Raw genomic sequence first — 16,493 nt, 5'->3', positions numbered from 1 at the left:
CAAGGTGCCACCATCAGACTCTAACTAACATTCATTCAACATCCAGTCCACACCGATGGCAAGCCTTCGGGAGCAACTTGGGGTTAAGTGTCTTGCCCAAGGACACATCGACTGCCGAAGCCGGGTATCGAACCACCGACCCTCTGATTGGAGAACTACCTTACTCTCCACTACGCCACAGCCGCCCTTATCTATGTTAACAGATCCTGCATATTGCAAGATTTTGGTATCGCAAGCACTCTTGTTTCCATTTTTAGTCCACCTTTAGTCAGAGTAGTATTAGCCAATCACTTTTGAGCAGGTTTTGGTTTTTGATTTAGCTTTTTATAAGCACGGCTAATTTGCTAATTGTGAAAAAGTTTGGTTGAAGATGTCGTCTCTCAACTTCAGTCTTGCGTCTCAAGTTGCTAATCGGACTGTAAACAATGACCTGCGGAGGTCTACACAGGAAATGCATGCCACAGAAATATTGTCCATAGCGGCCCCGAAGGCTAAATCTCCATCAGACCGATTGCTTCAGCTCCCACCAAATGGGTGACGTGATTCCCATCAAACGCATCCAAGCTGACATGCATGTGATAAATCTGCACAAAAAAGAGACTAACGATCATATGTCCTCAGGGTGCATCTTCAAAAGGCCTCTATGTTCTGGCTTTTTTGTTGTTTTCTTTTAAGATGCTCACGTTAGGAAAAGCCTCATTTTGTGTTCAGCTTAGGGGCATCTAAAACTATGCAAATACAATATGATTCATAGCAGAAAACTTCCATATCTGGGATGTGAGTCGTGAAAATGTGTAGGAAGGTAAGAAAAGGACCTGAAGAAAGGGGTTCTTCAGTGTGGCTTTAACAGTTACTCACCTAATTGTAGGTGTAGCACATGATTTACTTTAAGATATATTGTTTTCATATAAAAAGTAATTTATGTGGGATCTTCACCAATGTGTAGTGGCCAGTGTTACGAGCTTAGGGACATACAAATGGGGTCAGAAAAAGGTTGCCTTGCTCTCTTACTTTGACGTACCCTCTCTCTCTCAGTCTTTCTTTCATCATCCCTCCTGCAGGACTGAGTTTGGTTAATCATTGCTCATACTTGGTGCTACGTTGCAGAAAGTGGTGCAGGTGGACTGGTTTGTTAGGAAATGAGCCTCTCGATGTGTTTGTGTGAAGAGAGAGCGAGAGAGAGAGGAGGGAAACCCATGCAAAACTGTCACGCACTGCGTAACACTCGCACCGTAAGCAGGAGCATGTGCTGACCCACATGTGTGTCAGCACATGTTACATATCATGCACTCACCGAATGATGCCTGAGAACTTTGTCTGGTAAGAACTCACACTTGCAGTAGATATGTTTGGTTTAGCAGAGCATAATGCCCGGTCTGGTTGGGTTCTACATAGTTTTTTTCATGCCATTAGTGTAAATAAAGAAGATGTGCCTTAAACATCCTAATGAGTCGTAGCAGATCCTGGAGTTTTTTTAATCAAAGCATACCATCTCACACCAGAGAGGCCACTCGTGTTGCTGTAAAACTCGGTACATTAAGCGTAATATCATTTGAAACTGTTGTTGTGACTTCAACATGTCTGATGGCGTTAAGGGCAGAGGAGACAGTGGTGTGATCTCAGCTGGACGGGTTCTGACCTGATGTCAAACCAGACAAGAGTAGGTCTGATCCCTCAGGCGCTCGGGGCAATCAGTCAGTCTGTACTACAGCTAATGCTAACTGCATCCTGTGGTCATTATACTGACAAGGGCCATTTAGAAAGTATGGCTCTTTGATTTAGATATTATCTGAGGTCTGACTCCCAGTAAAGCTTTGTAATATATAGGAGGGACATTTACATTGTGACTGGAAGCTCTCAGCAGCTCGTTCAATCCAGACTTCAGCCACTTGTTGACAAGAAGAAAATACGCAGACTAAAAGACTGATTTGAATTGAGGCTTTCTTGAGCACATACATTACATACTGTCCATCTGTCATGACACATTGTGCTCTTATCACTTGGACAACATAGCCCCAGTAAAAATAAATGACAAACACACCAACATGAACCCTTCCCCCTCCTCCTCCTTCTCGCTGCCACAAGACTAGAACAGAATGGAATTTGAAACGTTTTAGCCAAAAATGTTTCCATGGTCAAGGTGTTTTTTGCAGAAACGTTTCAGATTTCGTTCCGTTCTCCGGCTTCAAACCAAACCTCTTGGGGGAGTTTGCGCCGCCAATCGATGCACAGGTGAGTGACCTCTGGCACACGCCGACACACGCTCGACCAAACACTGACAGGCTCTAAAATGAAGGTGGACAGCAGCCGACTGTGACTTCCTGCATAGGCACAGCTCTGCTGAGCCGCAGCTGTCTTATTGATGGGACAAACAGCATTTTGGCCACGCTTTTGATGGTCTGGACATGTTTAGTTCTGATAAGTCCACTTTGCTAACCGTGGATCAAATATTTCCGTAATTATGACCCAACCTTTTTCCTGTTTTGGCCCTCTTGTTTCTCGCGGCCAGGTTGAGCCGAGGTAATGAGTGGTGTGTTTGCACTGAGCTTTGATGGATTGTGTGTCTCTGTGTCATCCAGGCAGTGTGGCAAGCGTAGATAAGCCCCCTTATGAGGTGAAAATCCATATCCGTCCTGCAGTATCCCCTCCCAGCACCAACAGCAGGAATAAGGGATGTCACGGCTGTTCCTCTTTTCGGCAATGCTGATTGTCTCCTGCAGCATTGAGGTAAGTCTGCACACATACACACAGACACACAGATTTATCACAGAAGTAAACGGCCTCCACGTTAATCTATGAACTGCCATAAGTCCCTGGCCTTTACAGTTTGGGGTTGGGTGTTGTTTCTTTAGCTCTGTCGTGGTGTGGGAGCCCAAACAAACTGTCTGTCCTTGTTGATTTTAATCACACGAATATTACAGTGTATATATCAGCCCGTCCAAACAGGAGCACAAGACCCCTCATACAGACAACGCATTAGAATGGGACACCGTGTCTTTACAGCTACTGTATATATGAAGTTAAGTGAAACAAATGAACGCTAATTCACTTAATACATCTGCTTTGTCTTCATGGTTTGTGTGGAGCCCACATTCTCACAATGTTTCTTGCCCAATTGTTTCACACTACATCAATAATGAATAACAGGCCTTCCTCGTGTAACTGGACTGTTTCCTTAGGTGTCTCCTGCTGCTTCTCTGGATAAGCTGAAGGAGAGTTGGAAGTTGTACATGGAGGAGTGTGATCGAAACAACAGTCGAGACCCACCAAGCACTGGTGAGCTAAAAATACTGTGACTAATTTTTAATGTTTAAACCTGCAATGACTGATTACTTGGGGCCTGCAGGAAAAAACACTGGCATATTACCATATTCTACAGGTGATATGGCAAACCTTTTAGCATACAGTTAACCATTTACATATCCAGCAGATACAGAGAAATATATGAACATTCATTTGCGTGTCTGGCCACCTGATGAATTAAAGTCCAATATTAATTCTCCTTTTAGTTCTGTTTTTGGTCTCCACCTAAGAATTTTCAGTGGGTTTGTCAAAATGAGTGAGCCATTGTTCAAATAAAATTTTGCTTTTAGTTGCTTTAACAACACTGGCATTCCATCACCCATAAATAAAAATAATAGGTATAAAGGTTGTTATCCAGAGAAACAACAAAGTGCAACATTATGATAAGCTATGATTACTTAATCATCTTTGGTGCTCTGGAAACATTTCTGAGAAGGTGAATAGGAAAGACATGTAATTGTTGTATATAAACAGCATTTACCCTCAACTTGCGGTGCAATGTGGACTATCTAATGCAACAGAGCTGGTAATGGTTTGGTTGCGCTGTCACCTGACGGAGCGGCAGCAATTTCCGCTCCCTGCTCAAACCATAGAATAATCACTCTGCTTGCAGCGGCTCCCAGTTTTCTATCTGCTGCACCACACTCTCGGCTTTCTGGCTCCAGCTCACTCCATCAACTATGTTTAACTACATGCCCTTCACTTGCATTATAGTCTGTTAGCTTGTACAATAGAGGCGGAGAACATGGATGCTCCAACTTTTTAATGAAAACATTCCCACACTGCACATAAAATCACATATCCTTGGTACTCATACACCCAGTCCTGTCACCCCATGAGTGTAACAGCAAATTAGCAGGAACTGAAAATCCACCTGTCTATACACAAACATCCTGCACTGTTTATATCCTGCGTTGAGAAGATGAGGTGTGTTAAAGCAGAAGGTCATTGGTGGAGAACTGTACTCTGAAGTCAAGATGAAAGACCAAGATGTGTACAGATGTTGGCCACCAGCAGCCATTGCTTCAAAGACATTATTCCATGACTTAGACCTCTCCAGACCATAGACACTGACAATGACGTAGCGCGTAAGGGCTGTGATTGTACGAAAAAAGTTACCCATATTTCATGTTTGTTCGTTTTTTATTCACAGGCCTCGTATGCAACAGGGAATTTGACAATTACGCCTGTTGGCCCGATGGACTCCCAAACACCACCGTCAGTGTGTCATGTCCTTGGTATCTGCCGTGGCACCATAAAGGTAAGAGACACGAGGGTCAGCAGATACACGCTGTATTGTTGCGTTAATGCAGAGTACTTTGAAATATCCTGCAGAGAAAGACAGCTGTCCGTGATGACTGGACTTGACTTGAAACATGGGTCTGTCTGTATGTGTGCTTAGTTCAACATGGCATGGTGTATCAGGAGTGTGATGCAAACGGCCAGTGGGTGACAATGAAGAATACCAGCGAGTGTGACTCTAATGATCCAAGTCTGGTATGAAATATCTCTCTTGCATTAGACATAGAGAAAATAATAATATACTAATAACTTGTCTGCATTAACTCATTTAAAAGATCAAATATTAGATGCAATGTTACTGTTCAAACTGAAACTTCCCCTCTCAAATAAAGGAAACAAATCTAAAGTCTATGTGTTCGTCTGCGTTTTGATTTACAGCAGTACTACGGTCATATTCGGATCATGTACACTGTGGGCTATTCCTTATCACTGGTGGCTTTGGTGTTGGCGCTTGGCATCCTCATATTCTTCAGGTAATAAAGATTTTTGGTTGTCAAATTTCTAAGAAATCAAGTAAAGTTTTAGGAAATAATTACAATTGATCTGCATCAGACACAACAAGGTGTGGAACAATTACATTTAAAGGAGTAGGTAGAAATATTGGGAAATATACACTTCTTCGCTCGCTGGTGGAGAGTTGGAGGAAATTATTGATACAACATACTCGTCTGTCCATTAAATAGAAGGATTCAGCCAGCAATCGATTAGCTTAGCTAACACTGACAACAGCTAGCCTGAATCTATCCTAAGGTAACAAAATCTACCTAACAGCACATCTAAAGCTCACAAATTGACATGTTATACAAGTGTAAAAGTTACATTTGCTATTTACTATTTCTTGGCTCTGAAACTTCCTGGAATCTCTGCTAGTTGCCTAGCAACAGCTCTCATCCAAGAAATAGTCAGACAAAAAACTCACCATGAAAACAGTAAATTGACATTTTCAGCTTTTGTATAAAACAAACTAAAAAAACACATGAATTGGTCAGCTTTAAAAAGGTGATTATTCCCTGTTTCCAGTATTTGTGGTCAGCTAAGTTAACGAGCTGCTGGCTGTTGATTCATATTTGAAATGAGGGTTTATCTCTTCATCTAACACAGTTAGAAAGTAAATAACCATATATCCCTAAACCTCCAGCTATTACTCCAAATAGAAAGCTGTATTACAATTGCAGTTGATCTGTGAATGATTAGGGGGGAAAAAGACAGATTATCTTGGAGACAATTGTTGCCTCTCATTCATCAGGAAACTGCACTGCATGAGGAACAACATCCACATGAATCTGTTTGCCTCCTTCATCCTGCGAGCGCTGTCCATCCTCATCAAAGACGCTCTGTTGGAGGCCAACATCACGTCGCAGGACCTCAGCAGTGACCAGGAGCAGGGGTTCCCACAGGCGTCTATGCCTCCAGTGGAGCTGCTGGTCAACAATGAGGTCAGTAGTGATCTAAAAACAAGTCATAAAGGGGATTGTTTTACAGAGTAATCTACTTTATCTCTATTTTAGCAAAGGGGAGGGTAGTGGGTCTTTTTTAGTAGAGTAGAGAAGGGTATTTTTAAATTTTGAACACTCCAAATGTCACAGTGCAGGGGGCAAGACAGACAGGGAGGACCCGAACACACAGACTCAGTGATGATATTTAAATTGCACGTAAGTAAATCCAAACACGATTTGGAGTAAAGTTTCAAAGTAAAACAGAAAACATACTAAACAATATAGAAAGTCAGTTTGTGCATGCCCATACTACCATTCTATAGAGTATGCCAGAAAAAAAAAGATTTAGTGTGTCCCTATACATAGTATGTCAGATGCAGTGTGCCAATAATACCAGGACCACAGAATTTGGTCGCATTCTGCAGTGTGCAAGCGTGCCTGCTTTTCTGGCTATTCTGACCTAGAATTATCTGCACAGCAGACATATAAGCAAGCGGGACAAAGTTCAACGTGCAATGTTGTGACAAAGTAGTTTGTCCCAACTGAATGCTTACTGCATGTAACAGTACGTACTTTGTAAGGGAAGCTACAGTATATACTATAAGTAAAAAGAAAAAGTATGTAATTTGGTACGCAGTGCATGACACCAAATTTATTTGAGATATTATGTGGAGAGTTTTGCAAGCTTAAACAGAAATATAATAATTTACCCTCCCTTCTCACTGCAGTCATTTTCAAACATTCCCTAAGAATCCGGCACAATGTCAAACAATAAAGCAAAAAAGCTTTCAACGCTGCACAATCCCACAAATGTATGTCATAAATACTTCTGTTTCTGGGCCAAGGTCCGCCTCAAAGCATGCATTATTATGTTAATTACATTACGTAGCCATTGCGTTTGTGTACCATATAAATAATGTACATAATAATACTACATAACGTCCCTCAAAGATTGTAGAAATAGCATGGCCTGGACATGTGCAGACATAATTACGATTTGTATAACAGTACACTGATAAGATAACTATGTAAAGTAAAAATAGTGGTATGTATAGAAAGTGTTTATGGCATTCTTGTGAAAGGGTTATGGTAACTACAAGTAACTAATTGCAGCAGCTATTTATTCATGAAAGGGGGGAAGGTCAACAACATGGTTGAGTTAGTGTTTGGGGGTCACAGCTGGCTTAGGTTGGGTTAAAGTTGCCGCTGTTGTACAATCTCACGGCGTTCTGCACAAAATCTGAATACTGGCCACAGAAGGGGCTCCCATCTGCTGCAGCACTGATCTCGCCATTCACACTCTTACTAAAAAATGTTTTACATCAGACTGCTTTCTATTTCAATAATTGGTGGAATAAACCTCACTGCTGTCTTGCAGACGGCGGTTAACTGTCGCATTGCCATGGTGATGATGCAGTACAGTATCATGGCCAACAGCTACTGGCTGCTGGTGGAAGGCATCTACCTCCACAACCTCCTGGTCATCACTGTGTTTACAGAGAGGAACTACTTCAAAATCTACCTGTGCATCGGCTGGGGTGAGCTGGCAGTCAGGGGGTGAAAGGTTATGCATTATGTGCTGAGTGGTTCTTTTTCCATTAAAGGAAAGGAAATTGAAGTAAATGTATTTAAGGTATAATTACATGTAAAAGGCTGTAATGATGGTGTACAAAATTACTGTTTTGCATTATGACAGATCTCATTTCTTTACAGGTACCCCGTTAATATTCCTCGTGCCCTGGGTCATTGCTAAACACCTATATGAAAATCAAGAGTAAGTTTCCACCACACTCCCTGTCTCTCTCTCTATTCCCTAACTCCTTCCATCTGCACCACTATCTGACCTTGCCAAACATTTTACATTTTAACTCACTTGTGCTGACATCACCTCATATCTGAAAAAAATCTGGCATATGTTTTTTCTCTTTAACATATGAATGATACTCAACAGCTAGTGGCAAATTTAACACGGAATTACCACACGAGGAGTTGGCTGCACCTAAACTTTTCACACAAGCACTTTCTTTCCATCTTCTGCAGGACTGCAAATGCGTGAAGCAGTGTAAGAACAGCAGTGTTGGCATGTTTTTAATATTTCATGTCCGAAAAAACTCAGGGTCTGGCGTACACTCTTAAGCAGCAAAAGCGGGTGAAAGGGATCATAAAGCTGCACTTTTTAAACCGCCGACACAGTGTGATGTAATGTAAAGTTTTAAAATCCCATAATGGTGCCGTCACATTTCAACAGCAGGGAGAGGAAAGCTTTCTGCCTTTGCAGAGTTGTAAACATGTAGTGTTGTGACATGTGTTACAGAGGGAGCCTTGTTTGAAGGCATGTGAGGTGTTTTTGGTTCACTGATCTTTCCTTTGTGATTTTCTTTTTTCAGGTGCTGGGGGCAAAATATAAACATGAATTACTGGTGGATCATCCGTTCCCCGATACTGCTGGCAGTTGTGGTAATTTCCCCATCCTTGCTCTCACTCTGTCGCCTTTTTTGTTTCAACCATTACGTTCCCACCTTTCTTATTATGATATGCTGTTTCCTAAACATTTGAATCCAAAGTGCCTTATAAGTTTATTATTTTTGCATTGACAAAAAAAGTGCTCCACTCTAAAACCCTACATATTTACCACTCCTGCATTTCCACTTTCTCCCATCCATACACTATTCAATACTTAACACCTCATTTATTCATGAAATGTAAAAGGCTGTCTGCGCTTTAGGCCAAACATCTGGAAAACATCTTAAGAGTCAAGGTTTTTCAAGGTTTTTGGGTAAAGAAATAGGATTTTTGCTAGTGTAGCTGTCCCCTATCCTTACTGTGACCAGGCATTTATTTAAGGTGTGCTCTGCAAAGGTCAGATATGAACATTTATATAAGTCCAATTTGTCATGGCTCTAATGTCAGGCTAGTTACACAGGCATCCCGGCATTTTCCGTGCATCAATCTTCCTGCTAAGTGGCCTGTATCTCACAGGAATTCCTGTGTTTGAGCTGCCGCAGGGATGGGAGGGCTGCTTCCCATTCCAGTGTTTCCCTCTTTACCCTGATCCCACCATGTTCAAGGTGCACATCGGTAGAAAACTACACTCACGTGTATGCGTCTGTACAACATGTGATTTTGTTATTGTGAGGCGGTTTGTAGGTGTGGTGGTTGGGTCAAACAAACACAGGACTTTAGTCCAGGAGATCCTGTGGTAAACTAAAAGTACACGTTGTAATTTTGTCACATCAAATCGCTAGTTAGTCCCTCTGTAGTGATGTGAGTCATTAGTCAGTCAAGTTTACATCAACCATGCTCTTTTCCTGAGCCTACGTGGTGCTTGCCTTGACCTTACTTCCTGTTAAAATGGAAGTTTCTTTTGAAAAGAGTAGAAATAATTTCAAATTCCAGCATTGTGCAGAAAAAAATGCAAAAAGAGCCTGGAAATATGCCTGCACTGCATGCAGATTATGCCCCTTCACTTCCTTTGTACAGGCCACTGCAAATTACCAGTAATATCTTGATTGTAAAGGTCACATCATAAGTGACTTTCATGAGAGGAACACCTGCCGTTTCTTGAAATGTCAGCTGCTATGAAGGGTTCCCTGATGTCACTGCACTCTAACACCAATAGTGGAGGATGCAAAACATCTTTTTTTTTTTTTTTTTTATCCATGCAGATAGATGTTGTATTACCTGCAAAAGGTTTTGACAGTTTTCGTTAGAAATACTTTTTTGTATGTACAGTATGTGGATTATGATTAGTTTCTGGAGAAACACATCGCTGTTAAGTTTTTCAAGTGTCATTTTTCATTGCTACGTGCAGCACAAACGAAATGTCAAAACTGTAAACCTCAAAAAAAAATTGGGATGGCAGCCCCATTTTTTAGCAAGACAATGTTTCAAAACCGTTGCATAAAAACCTTTATCATGCAATTAACCAGTTACTATGAACACCTGTGTCTCCGTCTTTCACAGATCAACTTCCTTATCTTTATCCACATCATCAACATTCTTGTGTCAAAACTTCGAGCACACCAAATGAGATACACAGATTACAAATTCAGGTGAGTTCAAACATTAAAAGTGTTATTTTGCTCTTCACATCATAAAATTTTCTCCATTTATTTTATCCTTTTTTTTGTCTCTCATCCCCTGTCCATCTCAGGTTGGCAAAGTCGACGCTAACCCTGATCCCTCTGCTGGGCATCCATCAGGTGGTCTTTATCTTTGTCACGGACGAGTCCACAAAGGCCACCATCGGACTGCGTCTCACCAAGCTCTTCAGCGACCTCTTCTTCTCCTCCTTCCAGGTTAGACTTGAACCAAAGCCTCTATTGTAATTTTCACAACAACAACCCCATTCATAAAAACAATTCAGCATCGACATTCAGCTTAGATCAGGGGTTACGAGTGAGAGTTGAGACATTGATTAAGCATCTTATGGTTCATTATTCCCTTTCTGTACTAAGTAATTTAATAAAAATAAAAAAGAAAGCCACAATGTGTTCTGGGGTTAGGTGTGAGATCTGAACAACGCAGGAGCCATTGTTCTCCAGCTATTATCAATCTTAACTTAATAAGATTAATTGGAAAACAGCTGCAGCCGTCAGACTTAGCCGTCTAAGTGTCATTCTGGATGAGTTTGTTTAGCGATACAGATGTCGCTTCATATCTGTGTTTCCCTTTACCCAGACAACTGAGAAGTGCTGTATTCAGTCATGTGTCAGGAGGATTTGCATTAACATAATGAGCTGTCTGTCCTGCGACATGGCTGTGGCACACACTGACATAATGACAGTGACCTTTTTTGTTTACGGGGATACAGATGACGTGTGTCAAAATACAGACAACCTCCAAAGGGAAATGCCTTGATGGAGAGAGCATCAAGGCAGTCTGTCTTCAGAAAAAACAGGAGATTATGTAACATGCATGTGACTGCACTCAGTAGTTTTGTCATAAAAACTTGCAACTGCCCCATTTAACCAAAAAAGGTGCATGCATTGATGCACAGCAACACATTGGACTTTCAAAGTAATGCCTGTGTGAATATTGAAGCGGTCATGATTTAATGATAGGGGACTTACTCAGTATTTCTTGTATCCACAGGGTCTCTTGGTGGCCATCTTGTACTGCTTTGTCAACAAAGAAGTGAGTATCCTTATTTGTGTAACAAAAGCACTTTTGTCAAACCCCGACTTTTCCCCCTTCATCGCGATAATAATGTCTGCTTTCGCCTCTGTCCTCTCCTCAGGTGCAGTCAGAGATCCTGAAGACGTGGAAGCGCTGGAAGCTAGGGAGGAACATCGAGGAGGAGTACCGCCACACTTACAGCAACACCCCAAACACCAAGACTGCTAGCCTGTTGAACCACGTCTCCCGACTGCCTCATCTCCCAGACATCGCCAAATCCTCTTCCCCGGTCTGCAGCCCTGAGGAGACGCACATGCTTGTGGCTGGATGCCACAACGGTGTGGTCAGCAGTAAGGGGGCGAGTCAGTGCGCCTCACCCCTTCACGAGGGAACCATCAGCAACTGCACCCTACTGGAGGAGATCAGCCTCACGGATAAGGTGCAGTGTTACGAGGGTCAGAGAGACAACGTGGAGAGCCACCTGTGAGAGGTGCTGGGAACAAGAACCTGATGAGGAAAGTTAGATGGCCTTTGAGCTCCCATCTGGCTCTGACATACTATCCTGGGTGGATGTGAAGAGCTGGGGTGATAGACTCATCCGTCAAAGATGTTTTTGACCAATGTCACTTGGAAGCTAAGCGGCACTCCGCCCTCTCCACAGCCTGAGAACGGAGAATAATACGGCAGACTCCCAAGCTGAGAAGTCTAATGTGCTGCGAGCCTCATAAATGGATTTTTGTAGATGTTTGAAAGAACCTGAAACCTCAAAATGCAACAGAACAAGACAACAATTAAAGAAACAGGGTCATCGCTTGAGCCTCTGCTTTACTTACTGCTTTGTATCAAATGTGTGTTTTGCGGTACTGGAGGTTTAAGACAAACTGGACATTGAACTGCCTACACATAAAAGACCAAACAAGTGACTCAAAACAAGTTGGTAGGGAACAGAGGCTTTGCTTTTTCCTCTTTAACTTTGCTTTGCTATCTGTAAATGGTTTCTTGTTCATACTGACTTTGATGAAAATGTACAGAAAAAGATAAAACATTCTGCTGGCTGTAGCTCAAACAGTGAAGAGACCACAGTGCTGTTCAAGCAGCCCCATTCAGGGGACATTGGAAATTGGCAGCTGCTCTCACCAGGTCATTCCTGGCTTATATATAGACATTAAAAGAGGTCAAGAGATGCTATGGGGTGACTTATAAATAATTTAGATTGATCATCGTTTGACTAGGTGTTTTACAACAAAAATATGTCTTTTTTTATACCTTGGATATGGCAGAGTGTACAGTTGTGACTGTGTATATGTGCCAGGTGTGTTTTCAAGGGGAACAGTTGCAGATCTGCGCCATTACAATTTGTTTTTCTTTCCCCCTTGCCATCAAGATGTTGTCTGACTCACACGCCCTGGCGTACTATATGAAGCTCTTCACCTTAGCCCACTCAACGATTGAGATGACAGCTGATCGGAGAAAGCGTGCACTCAAATCAAGGATAAGAATACACAGCAAATAGACATGACCTGTAAAGCCACACATGAATAAAGTATGAATCCAACACTGTGACTCAAAGTAACATGTCGACTCTGGCACAAAGGTGATGTTTAAAAGTCTAAATATAGGTTCATGCAGATTTTGCGTATTTGAGTTTAAGTTGTGTGATTCATATAGTGCCATCCCGTCAGTATTCACATTGTGCAAACGCCAAATAAAAAAAATCAGAAAGACTGTTAACAATACATCCAGTCACTCTACAGTGTTTAATATTCAGACCTATCCTGTGTGACACTTAGAACAAAACTATGTCCCCTGAAAGCAGAACAAAACCTCTCATTACAAAGAAAGCTAAATTAGCAGTGGCACATTTGCTTCTGAATATGTTGCATTTGTTTTTGAAGAAAGGAAGCCTCCTACAGAACATTAATCTTTGAGTTGCTAAACCTTTTGCCAGAACTAACTCAACTTGACTGTGTATGTATGACTATTTGCAAAATGTTAATTTATAATTGGTAAACTCTGTGTGTGTATATATATATATGTGTTAAAACAGGTGATTTATTTGATTGCTGTCAATATAGTACTTGCGTGTGTGTATATTTTTTTCAGGTGGGTATGAATGGGTGTCATTTCAGTATTTTCGATTTGTGGATGTTGGATGAATCATCGGCTGCAGCCAGATAAGCGATAGGTTGATATGAACCAGTACAACTGGGTTCACACAAAGCACAGAGGTCAGAGGTCGTTATGAGTCCCACTCTAGCATATACAGTATGGCACCGCATAACATTCCCAGAAGTCATGCCTATATAAGGAAGACACAGCTCTGTATTTTATGATGGAAGCTACTCTCGGAGTCATTTTGTGGTTTCACAGCTAAATTATAGCACAACAGCAGCATGTTTGTCATCCAGATAATAGCTCTGTGCATTTACACTTCAGCCATGTCCAGTCGTTGAGTCTGTTTAAAAAAAAAAAAATGGCAGGCTATTTTTCCATCAATGTCTGCTGAGGATTGTAATGCAGCAGGTAGATATCCAGTACTCAGAGCTGAGCTGGGAGCATGATGCACACACTAGCGCTGCTGTTGCCCAAAGGTGAATTTTCTGTGTTTTTCTCATTTTCCAGGGCAGGAGAAATGCTCGATACTGACATAGTAACAAAGGAATGTTGTGCACCTTGAGTAAAACTGTATTCAGTAGAGTATATATGTATGGTCAAAGTATATTGCTAATTTTATTTTAAAATAATACATGTATTTTAAGCTGTGACCATAACTATGTATGTTTTTTGAAGTCAGCAGCTTGGTTCACTCCCCTTTCTGGACCAAAGTGGTTCTGTCTGAATGTATTTATAGGAGCCCAAATCAGTATGCTCCGTTTATTTTCTCTTAAAAGGTGGTTATGTACAGTACATTTGCTGTGAGGAACCAATCAGTAAAAACTGACTGTGTTCAGGTGTATACTGTTCATCATATATTGTGTCTGCTTATCAAACTTTGTCCAAATGGTGAAAGAATAAATTACAATGTATGTGAAAGAGTATTTTAACTTGATTGTGTCTTTTGTATTTGGTGCACATTCTTAATATTTAAATAAAAGAAGAGAAATCCGATCCGACTTTCTTGGCTTGTTGGCGATGTTGGCTGTGGAGGCTAGAAGCCCATGCTGGCTGGCTGAAGGCCAGGTTGCCTTAAAAGAGGGGTGAGTATTGATTTTACCCCTGGGTCAGGTGCACTTTCATAGCACATACTGGTCCTTTTCTGGCCAAGAAGCAATGGATCGTTCAGCTCACACTGACTTATTAAAACCGCTCACTTTCAACTTATCTGTATCTTTAAGGGTTGCTTGTCAAATAGCTCATAAAGCCACACCAGATCCACACTTTTCCTGTCTGAATTAGGAGGGCTACGTCCGATGTGTAACTTTCTAAAACGGTCCAATGGATGGTACAGGGATTTTTTAATTAAATTGCTAGAACCATGGTACTATCCTTGTTGTTTGTTGCTCATTTGTGTATCAAAATGGCTTAGATGAGTCCAGTTCTTCTATTATAAACCCACAGACGTGAAAAAGTAAGAAAAAGTATTTCTCAGTTTAATCGGATGTCAAAGTGAACACAAAGTGAATAAAATTTCAAATCCACCTCACCAAGCAGCGCCCATTTATGACTCACACAGAGAGCGAGCATGGACAATATGTTTCTGGAGCAGCTCATGCAAACAAAGTCAAGCAAAAAACTGATTATTTCTTTGCATTAATTCATCGTTTCTAAGGTTAGCCAGTGTTTACATTGCAGCATTTACTTAACCTCTTACCGATTTTGAACTCGCATGAAAACAGTAGGAAAATCTAAAATTAGAACCAAAAGGTCCAAAGATGGTTTTTGTTTGTTTGCTGTCCTCAGAGGTACCATGTCCTTGTGTACGTTAATGTGTGTAGAGTTTCCATAAAAAGAAGATTAATTGGGATACATTAATATAATCAGACAAACACACAATTCAATGAAGACAGTACATACAAACAAATACTTTCTTGACTATATGAAGATGTAAATTAAAACAAATTTCCTCAATTAAATGGACTGTGATGGTGACTGTGCCAATTTGCAAACTTAATGTCAGAAACAATGCAACTCCGCAAGCAGATTTAAATATTCTCGCCTCAGAATATAAATTTGTTCATCATATTTCATGTCTCGGCCGATGAAAGCGTGCCACAACTTCCTCAGCCAAATAAGCATATTTAACTAATGTAGAGGACAGACGAGAGGCAAACTGAGTGACCAGATTCATCGGTTTGGTAAATGCATGGGCGTCATCAATCAGGTTGTTAGAGCTCATTAGCCGTGTTATCGTGCTTCTCAAGCAGACCAGAGTCCCCTGGGTACACACACTCTGGGTCGAAGCAACCCAATCCGCCATTGCTACTACATCCCCATGTAATATGAAGAAGACCTATCCCACGCACAAACGCTTACACACACAAACACACAGACAGCCTCATCTGAGAGATCCCCCTCACCAGGGCCTGATAGTCTGTCAACAGCCCTGCATGGCCTGTTCTCAAGCATGCCAAATTAAATCAACTAAATGTGCAATCACATTATCGCCATCGAAAACAGAGTAAGTTGAATAAATCCAATATCTCCGACAGCGTGGTGTTTGGAGCGGAAGCAGTGAGGCAGAGTGACTGACGTGGCTCTGGGTAAATTCACAGGCCTGGATGGGAGTCTGATAGCCGAAGCTTCTCTCAGAGGAAGATGAAAAGAACAGCTTTTCGGTGCACGTTACCATCCTGTGCTCAGCAGCATGGCTAAAATTGCCAAGGAAATAAAGAGCAGTTGCTGACATCCTAAGGTAGAAAGGACAGTTCAAATTTCCCTTTAAAGGAATCGGTAGACATTTGGGGAAATTTGCTTGCTGGCGGAGAGTTAATGAGAAGATGGATACCACAGTCCGTTCTCCGGTTCCCTTTGTCTCCCCTGGAGACGGGGGAAACAGCTCTGTCCAACAGGCACAAAATACAAAGTGGAAAAAAGACAATTCACCAATTTACATGGGGTTATCTGCTGGACTATTTCCAGCCGCATTCATTTCCTCTACCATACGCCCTGAGGGGACTTTCTTGCTTGTTATTATGTTTTGTACAACGTAACTTTAAATAACAGTCCTTCGATGTACGTCACTTGCTTTGAACAAATGCAAAATTAGTATCAACCTTCAAAGACCAAAAACATCCACGTTCAACACTCAACCTTTCAATCCTAATTGTTTTGAGAGGAAATTAGAAAAAAAAACAGCGGCACTCTTAACAGCTGCACTCTTAACATAATTTACTC

At 41.5% G+C, this 16,493-nt stretch overlaps 1 protein-coding gene across 2 annotated transcripts in view; it reads left to right on the top strand.

Annotated features, from left to right (window-relative positions):
• The window catches only part of gcgra (glucagon receptor a), a 33,235-nt gene extending 19,009 nt beyond the window's left edge, over positions 1 to 14,226 (top strand). The window contains exons 1-14 of one of the 2 annotated variants that reach the window (XM_054607091.1): positions 1,284 to 1,320; positions 2,580 to 2,727; positions 3,180 to 3,276; positions 4,457 to 4,564; positions 4,706 to 4,800; positions 4,984 to 5,078; positions 5,852 to 6,041; positions 7,420 to 7,579; positions 7,755 to 7,815; positions 8,429 to 8,498; positions 10,005 to 10,093; positions 10,195 to 10,339; positions 11,136 to 11,177; positions 11,281 to 14,226. In XM_054607091.1, the coding sequence (XP_054463066.1) occupies positions 2,674 to 2,727; positions 3,180 to 3,276; positions 4,457 to 4,564; positions 4,706 to 4,800; positions 4,984 to 5,078; positions 5,852 to 6,041; positions 7,420 to 7,579; positions 7,755 to 7,815; positions 8,429 to 8,498; positions 10,005 to 10,093; positions 10,195 to 10,339; positions 11,136 to 11,177; positions 11,281 to 11,646 (1,572 nt within the window). In that variant the 5' untranslated portion in view covers positions 1,284 to 1,320; positions 2,580 to 2,673 and the 3' untranslated portion in view covers positions 11,647 to 14,226. Of the gene's footprint in view, positions 1 to 1,283; positions 1,321 to 2,579; positions 2,728 to 3,179; positions 3,277 to 4,456; positions 4,565 to 4,705; positions 4,801 to 4,983; positions 5,079 to 5,851; positions 6,042 to 7,419; positions 7,580 to 7,754; positions 7,816 to 8,428; positions 8,499 to 10,004; positions 10,094 to 10,194; positions 10,340 to 11,135; positions 11,178 to 11,280 lie in introns of those variants that run through there. The other variant, XM_054607090.1, reaches the window with a different exon arrangement.
• Positions 14,227 to 16,493: the final 2,267 nt, after the last annotated feature.

This window comes from Anoplopoma fimbria, chromosome 11 (genome assembly GCF_027596085.1).
Source record: "Anoplopoma fimbria isolate UVic2021 breed Golden Eagle Sablefish chromosome 11, Afim_UVic_2022, whole genome shotgun sequence".
NCBI lineage: Eukaryota > Metazoa > Chordata > Actinopteri > Perciformes > Anoplopomatidae > Anoplopoma > Anoplopoma fimbria.
Note: the sequence above shows the minus strand (reverse complement) of the source record. Positions and strands in the feature narration are given on the sequence as shown.